At 42.5% G+C, this 15,975-nt stretch overlaps 1 protein-coding gene across 1 annotated transcript in view; it reads right to left on the minus strand.

The window, feature by feature from the left end:
• Positions 1-1,050: 1,050 nt before the first annotated feature.
• The window catches only part of LOC306965608 (SPRY domain-containing SOCS box protein 4-like), a 71,630-nt gene continuing 56,705 nt past the window's right edge, over positions 1,051-15,975 (minus strand). Inside the window, exon 4 of the mRNA XM_079560124.1 lies at positions 1,051-1,265. Coding sequence (XP_079416250.1) covers positions 1,138-1,265 — 128 coding nt within the window. The 3' untranslated portion in view covers positions 1,051-1,137. The remainder of the gene's footprint in view (positions 1,266-15,975) is intronic.

Genomic DNA, 15,975 nt, shown 5'->3' on the forward strand with positions numbered 1-15,975 from the left:
GCGAGAAGTCCATCTCACAGAAATCTCATAATACAGTGGGAAAAAAAAAAGAATTAAAAAATCTCATAAGACCATCCTCCTAAAGTCATTCAGGATTTAAAAAAAAACTTGAGATGGAGGAAGATAAGATTAGAGCAGCATTCATGACCTTTTAGTGTTTGTGAAAGAAACTGTGCTTTTTTTTTTTTTGTATTTGAAACAACGTCTTGGGCACATTAGCAGACCAAGAGACTGTATATACTGTACGTCGACATGGGAGCGGACGATAATGTAATGAAAACTGAATCCAAAAACGTTGGGACACTGTAAATAAAACAAACAAAAAAAACAGTAATATCATTCAGCAAAAAATGAAGAAAAAAAAACAAACATTGTAGGCTATAGAAACCCATAGAGACATTCAAGCGATTAAAATCATCATACAATATATTTGCAGCAAGTCCAAAAAATAAAAATAAAAAAAATAAAAGGTTTTTAAATGTGCTTGACGTCTGCATATCAAATCCAACCAGGAGGGGGCAGGAGCGAGTCATGTGCGTCGCGTGCTTGCATTTATTCTTCACGACTGGGCAGCAAATGCATCACAAAGGATCAAGGAGTTAAGGAATCGCAACTTTAACTCCCGATCACTTGTTTTTTACATTCAATCATCGACGGTAACGCGGCGTCCCAACCTTTTCGGACCTGCGAACGAGCCGAGGGCGCGATTGTACGACTGACCCGGTCGACGACGCCGTGAACAACGCATGTCTTAATTGCTACAATAAAAAAAACAGGCCTCGACTTGTCCCGGGAAAAATAACAACAAAATAAAAAAAAAAGGACGTTCCCATTTCGATCGGTTTCTGTGCATAACACGTTTGGGGGGGGGGGGGGAAATGGCTTCCGAGTACGAAATCTTTTTAAGGCTTGAAACTGCATCGCTTAAAAACAAGTAATCTCAATTGTCGCTCCGAAGAAGACAGCAAAATAAAAAGATTGAGGAAAACAAAACAAAACAAAAAAAGACACTCCAAAATGTCAGATCTTGTAAACAACCTCTTAGTTCAGTTTTTTTTTGCAAAAGTCTTCCGTGCTTTCCGTAGCAGTCCGGGCTGGTGAGAACGGATAGAGCGGCCGGTCCACCGGAAGTATACATCATTGGTACTGGAGGTAGTTTTTCAGCGTCTGGGGCAGGGGGAGCGCGTCGATGTGGTGGATCCGGTCGCGTCCCAGTGCCACGCGGGCCACTCTTCTGCACAGGTCCATAAGGGGGAGGGGTTCCGCTGTGAGGGGAGAAGAAGAAGAAAGACAGGAGGTTAGTGCCGGGATGACGATGTGACCATTACGATCAGAGTTGACTTTGGGTTTCATTTCTTTAGGCCGCTCTCCTGACCATGACCTGATGGGTAGGACGAGAAGAAGCGAATCATGATCTGATCCCTTTGACGATCTGCTAATTTGGAGAAACTGTCACATCACGATTCACGAGTTTTCCCCGATAAAAGCTGCTCTACGCATTTTTTTTATAATATGTAAAAGGAAGGCCTCCTGTTAAATCAACTCTCGATCTTAGCTGTTGCTTCTTTATGAATCTCAAGCCGATTCGCACCTGGAGGAGGGGCCATCTGTTCAGACCGGGCTGACAGTGTGGGACGAGGGACAATTATGACATTGACAGAAATGTTCTGAGAAAGAACATCAATCACATGGCTGAACATATCAATGAATATGCTCGATAAAAAAAATACAAATAACACAATAAAAAGAGAAAATGTAAATAAATGTACTGAAAACAAATATTGCGCCCAAAAATATACTGTCTGTAATGTGGCACACCTATTCAAAGATTACTCAAAGATGTGCGAGTGGGTCGAAACACAACTCCAGGTACGTTTTCGATGAGAGCTACATTGTAACATGAAATCAAAATTGAAGTTTAGAATTGCAATGATTATACTTTGGGGTAGAGGTAGACTGATATGTTTTTTTTTCTAAGGCTGATGCTGATTTTTGAGGATTTTTATTGGCCGATGCCGATATGACCGATATTTTTCCAAATGTCTGGTCTATGAGTCCTGTAAAACGAATACGATTTTATTTTTACTCACTTATTCAATAGTTTCTGTCCCAGCTCTGATTAGTTGCCGCTAGCATTAGCATGCTGCCGCTGGCATTAGCATGCTGCCGCTGGCATTAGCATGCTGCCGCTGGCATTAGCATGCTGCCGTTGGCATTAGCATGCTGCCGCTGGCATTAGCATGCTGCCGTTGGCATTAGCATGCTGCCGTTGGCATTAGCATGCTGCCACTGGCATTAGCATGCTGCCGTTGGCATTAGCATGCTGCCGCTGGCATTAGCATGCTGGCGTTGGCATTAGCATGCTGGCGTTGGCATTAGCATGCTGCCGTTGGCATTAGCATGCTGGCGTTGCTTTCCAAAATACAATTGTGGAGGTTAAACTCAGTGATTGAATTTGGGTTCTGGTTTGATCCATTATTCAGATTTCATCGCCAAAAATATGGGAAATGTGGGGCTTTTTTTTTTTTTTTGTCATAAAAGGCCTTATTTTATATGAAACATAAAATGAGAAAACACGTTTGCCAGTAATCTACAGGAGAAGGTTCAAATTGGTGTATAAATACATACATTTAAAAAGTCTCCCTATTCACCGGCAGTGTTTCGCCTTAAAAGCAATAAACAGATTTGAATAGAAGGAATAGAAGGAGCACAGACATGTAACTGTGGTTATAACTATAAACATATTAGTGCAGAATTCATCAATATATTTACTGTACTTGAATTGGCTCAATGTCTTTTTCCACCTCTCTTCCATCCAGACATGCAGTGAGCCAGTTTTTCACGGCCGTTTCAAATCCACCCCCACAAAATGAAGCGCAGTGCCGATCTCTAAGCAAATATATATTAGCTCTAGAAGGTGTATTCCTGGACGGCCTTGTGGTTAAGGATGTGAAAAGCCCCTATACGTTTCCCACAAACTGCTGCACTCATGGCTCGATGACCCCCGGATCAGCTAAACGCGAAACTGGCCACCGGGACAGGGAGCCAATACAGACCGACAAAGGACTAAACGCTGAACCGTGCAAATCAATGGTAATGAACTTTCTAATGGCGCGTGAGTAAATAAATAAAACCGACTTAGTGCTTAAAGCTGAAATCTGAAAGAGCAAAGTGGACTTTGCCCGGAAATTCCGCGGTTGTGGTACGGAGGCTGACCTTTTAAACAGTGGGGGGAGAGGTAATGGAATCAGTGCCCCAGATAAAGTAAAGAATGGGGCAACTGTGCATGTTAAGCCTTAGATTGCCATTTAGAGCAAGGATTTAGTCAAATCTTTGGAGCACTAAAGACATTTTCTATGTGTTGAAATATTATATTGGCTGAAGGTCACCAGGGTGGATTTCCGATATCCGGAGTTTCTTTATCTTTAAGCAGAAGAAGCTTTTGGCTGTTTCTTAGGAGTTAAAAAGTCCAAGAGCTAATGATGCTATGCTGATTTTGTGAACTGGAATTTGGTCTTCTCAAACAGCTCTTCATCACAGTCTTACACTTTGGATTTTCCCAAACTCTATGGCATTTTCTAACCAACAGTTACCATAGAGGTCCACCATGTTTGTGGGTGCTGGCATTCATTTTCCATAGACTAACATTAGCTAAAAACAGAGAAAAAAAGCTGTTGAACAACTCTGTATAACTCCAGTATTTTAGCTTTCCAAGTCTCCATTAGTTTATTATCCCTGCAAATCCCATGATGCGTAGCGATATGACATCACAAGCCTGAACTCTGAGCTTATTGATCTAAAACGGCCGTCTCTCTGCTGGATTCTTCAAGCAAACTCACCCTAAGCCCCTCCCCCCCCCCCCCTCTTTCCCCTACGGCGATGTGGAGGTGATGAAAGCACTTCCTGGATAAGTAACCTCAGGGGGAGCTTCTCCAAACAGGAGGGACCTGCTCTGAGCTGTCGCCGTGATCCTGAGAATTGCAACGGGGGACGATTCAAAGATTACTTAAAGATTACTCAAAGATGCGCGAGTGGCTCATAACACAGCTCCACGCATGTATTTATTTACAAGAAAACATTGCAAGATTGAATGTTTCTGAGGGTTAGGTGCGTATTTTAGTCAGTGTTAGAATTCTAAAATGTTTAACTTGAACTTTTTAAGTAAACATTGCATAATTGTTTGCGTAGTCCTAGTCTCTTTTGTCTAATTGAACATAACGCCATATTAAACGTAAAATAGAAGTTTTCCATTAACCATTCTAAAAGTAAATCTAGTTTTGTTTCATTCAAATAGGCCTAGCATTGAGTTGCAGTTGTTACAAATGAGAATATTCATGGACATCAAAGGCCCCTGCGTAGGTTTCCTCCGGGCACTCCGGTTTCCCCTACCACTAAAAACATGCACAATAGGCCAGGATGAATGATGTGTGTGAGTGAATGTATGGTGGTGGTCAGAGGGTCCGTTGGCGCAGACGTGTGTAGTCGCGAAAGCGCTTCTGACAGTCTCCCCCAGGGGAAACTGAAGCTACAAACGTAGTTTACACCACCGAGTGTGGAATGAATGTACAATTGTCTCATGTAAAGCGCTTTGTGACTATATGTCTGTGAAAGGCGCTATATAAATAAAGATCTTCTTCTTCCCTACAATTGCCATGTGAGCAATCCCAGACATCCATAGAACAAAAAAATATATATATACAGATAGTCCCAAGCAAAGTAGCGCTTGTCCCCATAATAATAATGCATTGGTTTTATATAGCGCTTTTCTGGACACTCAAAGACGCTTTACATTGCACTATTCATTCACTCCATACCCGGTGGTGGTAAGCTACTATTGTAGCCACAGCTGCCCTGGGGTAGACTGACGGAAGCGAGGCAACCAGTCTGCACCATCGGCCCCTCCGACCACCACCAACCACTCACTCACTTACTCCATTTGCGAGGCTTCCTGGTGTTACCAAACGGTCTCCCATCCAAGTACCGACCAGGCCCTTCCCTGCTTCCAAGGTCTGACGGGATTGGGCAGAGCAAAGGCGGTATGGCCATAGTATTACTAACCCAATTTTTAAAGTCTTCAGCTACAAATGCATTACCAAAAAAACAGTGTAGCAAAAATAATAACAAAAACACTGCTGCCCTATTGTGGCAAAATGGGGGGAAACAAGCCATAGCCATTTTCATAAAGCAGCGCATACGCAGATATAGCCCGGCATATGGGCGATGACACATCACATTATGCAGCGCTATTGTCGAAGATAGCGCCGTGATCTCGATCCGTGACATACCTCAGCTTGTACTATTCCCGAAAGGCAGGTAAATTATAGCCCGCTCTCCCTCCTGCCGGTGTCTGCGCGCCCTTAAGGCAACGAGTCAATTTGAAATAACAGCGGCCCCGGCAGACTGGAGGAACCCCCCCACCGACAAACCGGGGCCAGCAGCACCCGTCAATCAATCACAGCGGCTTCCGTGGCGACCGCCAAACTAAAGCGGAGGACACGCTACGCAGGTTTATTTTTTCCAGTTGCGATTATAGAACGACTGGGGTTCACGCATCCAGCTTCACATCCCTCACAGGAGAATTAAAAAACTGCCCCAGATCAGTGAAGATTTGGGGCAGTTTTGCGAGGGTTTGCGAGGGTGAGAAACGGTCAACAAAGCCATGTGATCACGGTCGGCCCAACGCGGTTCAACGGTACAAGTTTTCCTGAGCGTGTTTGTAGTTCTCTCAAACGGAAATGAAAGCGAAGAAGCGGGATTCCAGTGGATTTAATAATTAAAAAAAGGAGATGGGCACGGACACCAGCCCCATGATGACGGAGAGAAGAAGCTGCAGTGTCTGAACACAGGTGGATCCTTGGGTCTTCGTAGGGTTCGCGGTTGCCATTGCTTTGTCGTTTGTGCCACTGTTACGACGTTAAATGGAAACGGATCTAGCCACGATCTTTTCTGTGTGTTTTCTGCTCCATCATTGGCCGCCGTTTTCCGCGCGTTCACATTTAGTCGCGTCTTTCTATCGTATTTCACTATGAAATACGATATTCTGCGACTGTCTTCAACTAGCAGCGACTCAGCACAACTGAAAATTGGAGCAAAATCAGGCAAAAAATAATAGTAGACTCAGCCTTTTTTTTTTTTTTACCATGGCCGTTTCTTCTTGAACTGCCGAAGCTCTCTGATCTACATTTCTGGATGTTGTTGGGTAATAGAATCCGAAAAAGGTAAATAAACCAAACCGGAGCCACCGCAGTCAAACTTCAAACAGTTTTAGGATTTTGTAATGAAAGCTAAGTGATATTTGGAACCAGCAGACACATCATTCTAGCATATTCCAAGTAATAAACATTTGTATTGCTTTACGCTATTTGGATCCCTACCATCCATTGTGAAATTTCAGGTTTTGTGACTTGCACATAAGAGCCATTTCGTTTCATTGCTTTTCTTCCAGGTCTGGACACATTATCTTTATCTCTAGCCAATCACACTGGGGAAAAATGTCTTTGTTCAAGCTGTGCACAAGAAACCTGTCCACAAACCTTGCGCTGTGGTGCTGGATAGCTTCATGATGCCAGATTCTGTTTACTCACAGACCACAGTGAACCGTTATTGACTTAATAATTCGGCCAACCTCGTGTGTCTGAGCAAATTTCCTTTCATGACGTCTCCACAGATATACCAACAGTCCACCACAGCACTGGAGAAATGTGGAACAGAAAGAGTGCAGGTATGAACATGCTGCTAAGCTGCATTGAACAGTATAAAATATAAAAATGACTATGATTTTATGACAATCCAATTGCAGTTATTTGCAGTGCATCGCTCAAATGCAGAAGACATTTCCTCTCAGACGTCCTCATCTCATTTCAAAGCTAACTCTAGCAACTTCTCTCACCTCTGATGAACCACCTTAGTGCCTCGCCATTTCTCACTTTATTCACCCTATTTGCCCTGTCGGTACAAATAGACAATGAGTTTCTGTGATTAACTATTCCGCCTGTCAATCGCACTCGTCTGAACTCTGTTAAGACGAGAACTCCGACTAGTCCCCTGGTAATGGTATGTATATGAATAAATAAATATCTACCCACAGCTACATAGTAGTGACTGAAGTGAAGAAGCCCAACATCCCCATGATGCAACGCTCAGTCACTCAGTCACACAGTGGGTTAGTGTCTTGCCCAAGGACACAACAGTGTAGCATGTGGAGAATTGTAAAAGGTCTGGAGAAAGAGTCAATAGGAAATTGTCGTCTTGACCAATTGAATTTTGTGGAACTTGTATATTGCAAATGAGACATTGAGTGACGGGACAAACCTGTATAAATAAAGGATTTGAAAAATAACCTGCCAAACAAACACAGTCTGTAGAAAGTGTTCTGAAGCGTATCCATATAATGTATCACTTAAAGCTAGAACAGATCAATTGGGCGCATCATCTAGCATCACATCAGTAAATAGCTCATCATTGTTTCCTTTAAAACTAGTCGTTGACTTTAATTCTGAAAGACAAGCGCCTACGAAATACGACAGCTTGATCAACATTTTTAAATAACCTCTTCAAAATCTGTGCTGCCAAACTGTCATCTGAACAGTCCCAGCTGCCCCCGTGTTGTGCTATCCCGGTCGGCAGCTTCACCCTCTCTGACAGTGGTCTCCCCTGGGCCCGTGTGACGGGAGCCTGACTGACCGCGATAGGCCGATTTCTCAGAGCTGGTCGCCACGGCGAGGGTTGCCCCGGGCGTCACACACTCCTGTCACCGTGACGGGGAGCAGCGAGGGGACGGGAGCACTGCCCATCAACAAAGGCTGATGGGAAAAAACAAACAGGAACGAGGGCTCGAAATAATGATGCTATCAAGAATTACAAGCCATATTTCAGTGAGTAAACATCAGGTTGTTTCTAGTGCTGTCGTGATCCTACAATGTCAGAACTTCCAATACCATGAAGGAAAACTTAACTGTTGAATTAACATCCTGAATAACCCGGCTTTCCCATCAATGGATTTCTACTTCCCTGATGGCACGGACATATTCCAAGATGACAATACCAGGACTCATCGGGCTCACATTGTGAATTGGATCGGCCACTGCAGAGTCAAACAGGCTTATCAAAAACTAAAAGTCTTATGTGCAAAACACTTTTTTATTACTATTGTTAATAGCCTAGATCAGTGGTTCCCAAAGTGGGGGTCGCGAGGCCTTGGGTGGGGGGATCCCCAAAGGATTTCAAGATGAAACAAAAAGAAAAATGCTACCGTTTTATTTACCTTTTCTAGTTAAATCCATTCAATTATTCAAAATAAACTGCTTTTAGATACATATGCTACTTTAGGGAAGAAAATCATCAAGACATCAACTACAATCAAGATAATAAGTGTCAATAACTTTATACAATGGGGGTCCCGAGTTGTTTGTCAATTTTGGGGTCCCATAAAAAGTTTGGGAACTCCTGGCCTAGATCTAGGATAAATAACAATAATGGTTTATATTTGTATTGCGCTTTACAAGCCTTCATTACCAAGTTTCTCAAAGCACTAGAATGTAGTCATTATTCATTCACTCCGTACTCTGTGGTGGTAAGCTACTGTTGTAGCCACAGCTGCCTCTTGGGGTAGAGTGACTGAAGCAAGGCTACCAATCTGTGCCATAGGCCCCTCCGACCACCAACAACCACTCACTCACACTCATTCTACAGGGAGAACAGGCAAACTCTACAGAAAGACGCCGTTCCAGGTGGGAATCGAACCCGGGACCTTCGAGCTGTGAAGCACGAGCGCTAACCAATGTTCGTACTCAAATAGTTTTTTTTGTTATGAATGTTAGATCCCAGTATGTCTATCTAGAACTGATTTAATCAATCACTAAACGTCTGTATCAAGAATGCTCAGCTGTCTTGATTATCCGAACACAAAACTGACACACATTTGGCAAATATCGCCACGCCGTGCTCTCACAACACCAAACCACAAACCCAGAAGTACCTGGAGCAGCATCTTTAGCGAAGAGAAACTTTCACATCAGACAAAGCCGTGAAAAACTGCCACACTTGGTGGACATTTTTATATAGCGCGTGTGTAGTAGTAGTGACGAAACAGCAGCTCGACAAATCACTCATCCCACATTGTGAGCTCTCGCTGCTCCCCGGAGCGCTCGCCCCACACTTCCATCTAATTCCCCTCACTGGAGTTCATATCAGCGCTGCTCATCTGTCTGCCCGTCTTCCTCTGCACTCTGTCCCCAGCGCCGGGCCCTCGGCGGCGTAATGGTCCGAGACTGCGGGGTCTGGACACTTTTATAGCACTGTAAAGAGGGGATGGACTGTGGGACTTCAGAGAGGGGGGAGGGGGCAGAGGAACTGGCTCGATTTGGAGTAACACTTTATCGAGAATAAAAAAAAGGTGGAGAGGGAGAGGAGGGGGGCGCGTCCAAATGTCTGCCCCGCACCAAGGTGAGACAGGAAGGGTATCTGCAGCGGCACAGGCAGCTATGGATGGATTTGTCCGCAGGCAAAAAAAAAAATCTCTATATGAGGATACACAAAGGCAAAGCAGAAGGAAGACGATACGTGAACAATTGCAGAGTGAAAAAAGCGTCCCAGGTCCCTTGCGAACGTCTTGGGGCAAGGACACAAATGCCAGTATGAACATCAATGGAAACTAGTGCTATTAGGACCATAGTCATTTAAAGTGGGCATATCATGAGTGGGAATATCATAGCTGTGGCTTCTAATATGAACTTTTCAGTTTACCTTTTCTTTGTTGGATTGTAGGATTCTCATTGAAGACGTTAAACTACAAATGAACACATGGGGTTTATATTTACTTTATATTTACATTTTTAAAATTAATTTCTCAATGAGGTTCATAAGGTCGTCCCAGAAATGTGCTTTAACAGTCTGTGTAGTGTTGAAACTGAAATAAACCTAAAACTCCAACACAATCCTCTTCTAGTCAGACTGGGGAAGAGATCCGACGATGATGCAATCAACTAACTAATATTCAGCAGTTTTTCATTTCCAACACTGTGACAAGAACACACAGCGGCCCACTTCTGTCCCCGTTTAAAACGAGTCGCCCCCCAAACGGCTCGTCTCCCGTTCACTGGGCTCCTCCCCCTCCCGCCTACGCTGCCCCTGTCGGCGTAGCCCGTGCCTTAAACCTAACCCAAATATTAGCATAAAACTGGTGACCCACTTCTGTGCATGATTGCTGACCGGGAGGTGCGGCCGTGTCCTGAGAAACGGATGAAATGGGAGTTTTTATTCTCCCCTGCTTTGGCAACAGGTCAGTGAGAAATACAGTAACACCTGGTTATATTTAGTCCCCCGACAGAATTAGATCAATGATGCATGCGAGAAAAGAAAGTAAATTGGAGCAAAGACAGAGTGAGAGGACTTTTTTTGGGGGGGATAAAAAAATGCAGATGTTAAAATGAAGGGGGGAAAAAAGTCCAAAAGTCCAAAAGCTTCTGGAAAAAAGCCTTGAAAATAGCAACAAAACTGAGACGAAAACAATGATGGAAATGTGACAAAAAAGTGAGAAAACATTGACAAAAAAGTGACGAAAAATGATGAAAAAAGTGGCAAAAATGTCACAAGAAATTGACAAAAAAGTGAGAAAAATGTGACAAAAATGTGACAAAAATGTGATAAAAATGTGACAAAAATGTGACAAAAAATGACAAAAATGTGACAAAAAAGGACAAAAAAATAAATAAAAAATTGGATAAAAATTTGACGAAAAAAATGACAAAAAAGTCACAAAAATGAGTTGAATACCCAACAAAAAATGATGGAAAAAAAATCTGATGACGTGAGGAAAAAGATCCTCTCGGTTCAAGGCGGGAGTTAAGAGGTTAACTAAAAGTTTCAACTCGAGGAACACCTCTTCACCAAAGACCGCGTCGATCTGCATGTCCTTTGGTTTTCCGCGCCCTCTACTGGCAGCAGTGGGAATAGTCCGTCTTAAATGGAAAATGCAGGCTTTCATTTTTGGCAAACGGCATGTTAACAAATCAATGGCAGTTGTATCCAAATCTAAAAGGTTACAGCTTGTAGGCCAGTGTAACACCTCATTTGAAAGCTAAGACCTAGCTAAAAAACCCACAAAACTCATCTAATCTTTTTTCCTCGCTTTGTTGTCACTTCAACATTTTTTCCATTGTTTTTCTTTTACGCTAGTCACACATTTGTGTCACTTTATCATTACTTTTCGTCACTTTTCTGTTGCGTTTTCGTCCCGCCCCCTTCATATGCTGTTTGTTGGGACCCAATCCGAGCTTCCTGTACAATCCATTCCAAGCCAGGTTGATCAATAAAGCTATAAAGAAGGCATTTTTAATGATTTTAAAATTGATTATCGGTCTGGAAAATCTTTAACCATTGAAATGAACATAAATCTTTTTAAGTCTTTTGTCAGGTTGGAGAAAGGGGGACGCTAAAGTCAACTAAAACAGGAGTAATTAGATTGAACAAAAATGAGTCCCTAAGAAAAACATACACGATTCTAATTTCTCAAACTTCTGTAAGTACGGCCAGGCGGGGGAAGTGTCCTGCCCAACGGCTTTTACACTCTTTTGCCGGTTTCCATCTCTCAACTTTTGAACTGGAGAAAATCCGGCATCCGATACAGGAAATCAATAGCAATTCATCTCATTTCGCTGCTCAAATGAAGTGGCCGTTTTGGACAGAACTTCTCCTGTGACGACTAATTGCGAGGGCTTTTAATCAGAGCAGAAACCAATCGCTCACTGAACTGGTGCCCATTTGGCCCCCCCGACGGTCGCGGGCCACGGCACCGCTGCACTGTAAAGCCGGATAAACCCTCACACGGGCGGATCAGGAGACGGGGTCAGGGGTTCCTGTGTCAAAAGTCAAAAGCGTCAAAATCATCTATTAGTCCATTATTTGACGTTGGATCTATTTATTTCTCTATCTTTATTAGAAGCAGTCGAGACAGGAGATGCATCATTTTCTTTGCTACATTTTCCGCATATCCCAAAATCCAAAATAAACCCCTTAACTCCCACCTGAATTGAGCACATTTTCTCCAGTTTGGCTTTACCCCAATCCAAAAGCTTCTGGAAAATGGTGTGAAAATAGCGATAAACAATGATGAAGATGTGACAAAAAAGTGAGAAAACTTTGACAAAAAAGTGACGAAAAAATGACAAAAATGTGACAAAAATGTGACAAAAAATGACAAAAAATGACAAAAAATGACAAAAAAAAGACAAAAAAATGCCAAAAAATGTGACAAAAAAACGACAAAAAAAGTGACAAAAATTGGACAAAAAATGACCCAAAAAAGTGACAAAATGAGTTGAATACCCCCCCAAAAAAAAGATGGAAAAAAATTGGACGACATGAGGAAAAAGATCAATTTAGATGAGTTTTGTAGATCTTAGCTTTCAAATGAGGTGTTACACTGGCCTACAGGATTTGGGTAAAGCTGAACTGGAGAAAATGCTCTCGGTTCAGGCGGGAGTTAAGAGCTTAAAGATCCCACGGGTCCACTCCAATACAAAACGCTATAAATGAAGCAAATATACAAAGTCCATTCAACTCATTTTTCTGTGTTGGCGTGTGGTCATGCTCTGTGTGTAAGCTTTGACAAAGGTTTTTACAATTACATTTTACAGCCATTTTAAGGCTATTTTTAATATCACAAATGCAAAAAACAAATGCGCATCACAGGCACTGGATTGTAGGCATCTTTGTTTATCAATTCCAGTGCACAAATGAAAAAGCAAAATGGACAAAGGGAAACTTTTGAGCAAAAATACTGCATAAACTGACAAATCTTCAGTAACACTCGCAACTGAATGACTTTTGGATCATATTTGTGTGTATTTCAAATAAACCTGCGGTGCACTATAAGTTGAGCAATATCACAGTTTCCATTTCGGTTCAGATACCTGCGGGAAGCAAGTGTGATGCTTTTGAATGAAATTTAAGGCCTTAAAGTGACAGTCTGTAAGTTTCACAAGTTTGATAGATTATGTATAATTGACCGCCTGGGCAATTTGACGTAACACAAGACATATTACATATATTTTCCTAAAGTTCCTTCTTTTGTTGATCTCCACAACTAATCAGAATCCCCAGTGCCATCGCTTTGACCAATGAGACGAGCTTTCCAGTAAACCGGCCAATCAGGTGGGAGGGGGAGGGAGCTTGATCATTTACTTTTGAAATATTGCCCTCTCTCCCTCCTCATTTTGCAAACTAGAGGTGGATTTCAGGTCCAATCACAAGGGGGGAGGTTGTGGGGATTTGATTGTTTCTCTCGCTCCTTATTTTGCAATCTTACAGACTATCACTTTAAATTCTGGCTCAATTCATTCAATGACTTCTAATGGAAATGGAAATCCAGATCCAAGTCCACTTTTGACCCATGGGTTTCCACAAAGAAAAGAAAACATTCGGCAGAGTTTAGTAAATGTTGCGCTATGTGAATAAAAAAGTATAAAAACTACCCACACAAAACTACTCAGGAAAAATCAACACTCTTATCTCCGCCACTTACTGCTAGTTAACCGAGCACACGCTGACACGCAACTCCAGCGCATGACTTTTTAATGGACGGAGGGGCAGGGGTCCAGTGTCAGCCACATCTGTGCTGCGGGCACCACGCGGGGCGCGAGGGCGGACAGGGGGGACCGGGAACAGGGACAATCTTCATTTGCATTTAGGCCTCCGGGGCCCAGAGGTGACAAACTGGTCTGCAATTATCCCCACCCACAGCCCAAACCGGAGCCATCACCGTCTCCATGGCGACAGACAGAAAGATGGACCTAGACTGGACATTTAAATAGAGGGTTTTTCTAAATGGGACGAGTTTGTTTTGGCCACTCGGCGCAGTCTGGTAATTTTGGGGGAAAGATAGATATAGCAGTCTTAATAACAGTAATTAAAAAGAGATGAATGTTTTTGTTTCAGTAAGATTATGGTTGATTTCGCACATCTTTACTTAAGAAAAAAAACAACGGCAATAGGTAGCGTTCACGATTTAGAATGTGATGATGTCATAATGTCAGATGGAGGGCAGGGCCAATGCAACTCTATGGGAGAAATGCAGTTTTTGGAAGAAATCTCCAAAACGAAAATTGACAAATGTTTTTCCTCATTAGTGTTTGATCGTGATTGGATTCACAAACCTGTGATATTATTTTTTTGTCTGAAAGTCCTTTCTATTGGACAACATCATGGTCATGTTTTCGCATATTGTCACCACTTTTTGACATTTTTTAGAGATAATAATTGGACATTAGCTCATATATGCCGACAGAGGAGACGATGAACTTTGTGACAGTTTGTTTCATATGGATTCTTCCAGTAATGACTGAGATATGAGCCAAAAAACAAAGACATAAAAATATGCATTTTGTCAGTTACCACCGTTACCATAGTTACCGTCAGTTGACCTCCACCTCAATGTTAAACTATAGGCTCTTTAGAATGTTGTGATGTCACGTGAACGCCACCTATTGTCTGTTGTCCTTAACTTTTTTAGAATAAAGATGGAACAAATAAACCAATATCATCTGTGTTAGGATAGCATGAATTAGGGCTGAACAACTTATCACCGGTCATTACTGTAACATTAGGTGGCACAATATCCAATCACAAGAAGCCACAATATATCGCAAAATCCCAGAGGAGAGAGAACACATCTAGCACCTAAAAATGTTAATCTTTAGTCACAATTTGTCAAAAGTCATTTATCAACGTAATGAACCGTGCTGACGTCTTTAAGTAAAAGAAATTGTAGGTTAAGAGAGTCAACATACAGTGAAATTGTTACCCACGGTAAAGAACTAGGCGGCAGGATGGAGGAGGAAAGTGCAGGGGGAGGAGATGTTCTTTTGAAAAAAAGGGTGGACAGGATCGTTGTGTGGCCTGATGAGACGCCTCCTTCTCCCCTCAGGTGTGAAGGACTCGTGCTGCTTGTTGCGACAAGGCAAACGCGTCTGTGTCGTGCAAGTGACTTTAAAGAGGAAATGAGAAACTGGCGCCAAGGAGAGTCGAGACGCGTCAAACGGATTTGGCTTGACGTGTGTTTTAATGTTTATTAGAGCCCATGACTGAACTGCATGCTGGAAAAAGGAGGGACAACCACACCTTTTATTTCCCCTTTCAATAAAAATAAAAAAACAGCGTTTAAGATACATTACCGCCGTTTTATTAATGACATTTGAAGAGCTAGATTCGTAATGTGTGTTTAAATTAATAATTCAAATCGTATATCAAAACTTCGTAAAAAATATGCCATTTTGATTGGCTGGTACAGATATTTTTGGATGAGCTTTAAAATCGCCTCAGCTATTATTCTTTGCATGATGTTCCTTTAACTGTGAAAACGACAATGTTGAACTGGGACAGCAGGGGGCGCTTTATTAGGGGCAGAGGACATTCATATTCCGAGGGAGCTCATTTGAAAGACAAAAATCAGCAGATTCCAAACCCAAACAAAAACAGTAAGTCTCTTAAGGTAAAAAATAGTTAAGGGTAAATTGTCTCAACTTATATGGCACTTTTCTACCTTCATTCGGCACGGAGCCACTCTCCCATTCACTCTCTCATTCATGCACCAATGAACGCAGAGACTGGAGGTGAAGAGGGTGAAGTGTCTTGCCCAAAGACACAAAAACAGTGAGCATCTTCAGGGGCTGGGATGCGAAACCCCGGCCTCACGGTCATGGGACGACCCGCTCTACCAACTGTGCCACTGTCGCCCCAAAGGCTCCGAAATTATAAGCAAAAAACAACAACATCAGAGCCTCTGAGGTGTGCGAACTTGTGACCGATTTTCACCACAACGTCCCCCGGGCTCTGGGAGAGCTCGTTTTAACCTGTTAACTGCCACCTTACCAATAGGGTTAACAAATATTTATTTCCAAATCTCAAAGTGTATTGACTGGAGAGCTTACAGCCTGTGTGCCAGTGTGATGCCTCGTTTGAAAGCCAAGACCTTCTAGT

The sequence above is a fragment of the Gobius niger genome (genome assembly GCF_951799975.1).
Source record: "Gobius niger genome assembly, chromosome: 1".
In the NCBI taxonomy this organism is placed as follows: Eukaryota; Metazoa; Chordata; class Actinopteri; order Gobiiformes; family Gobiidae; genus Gobius; species Gobius niger.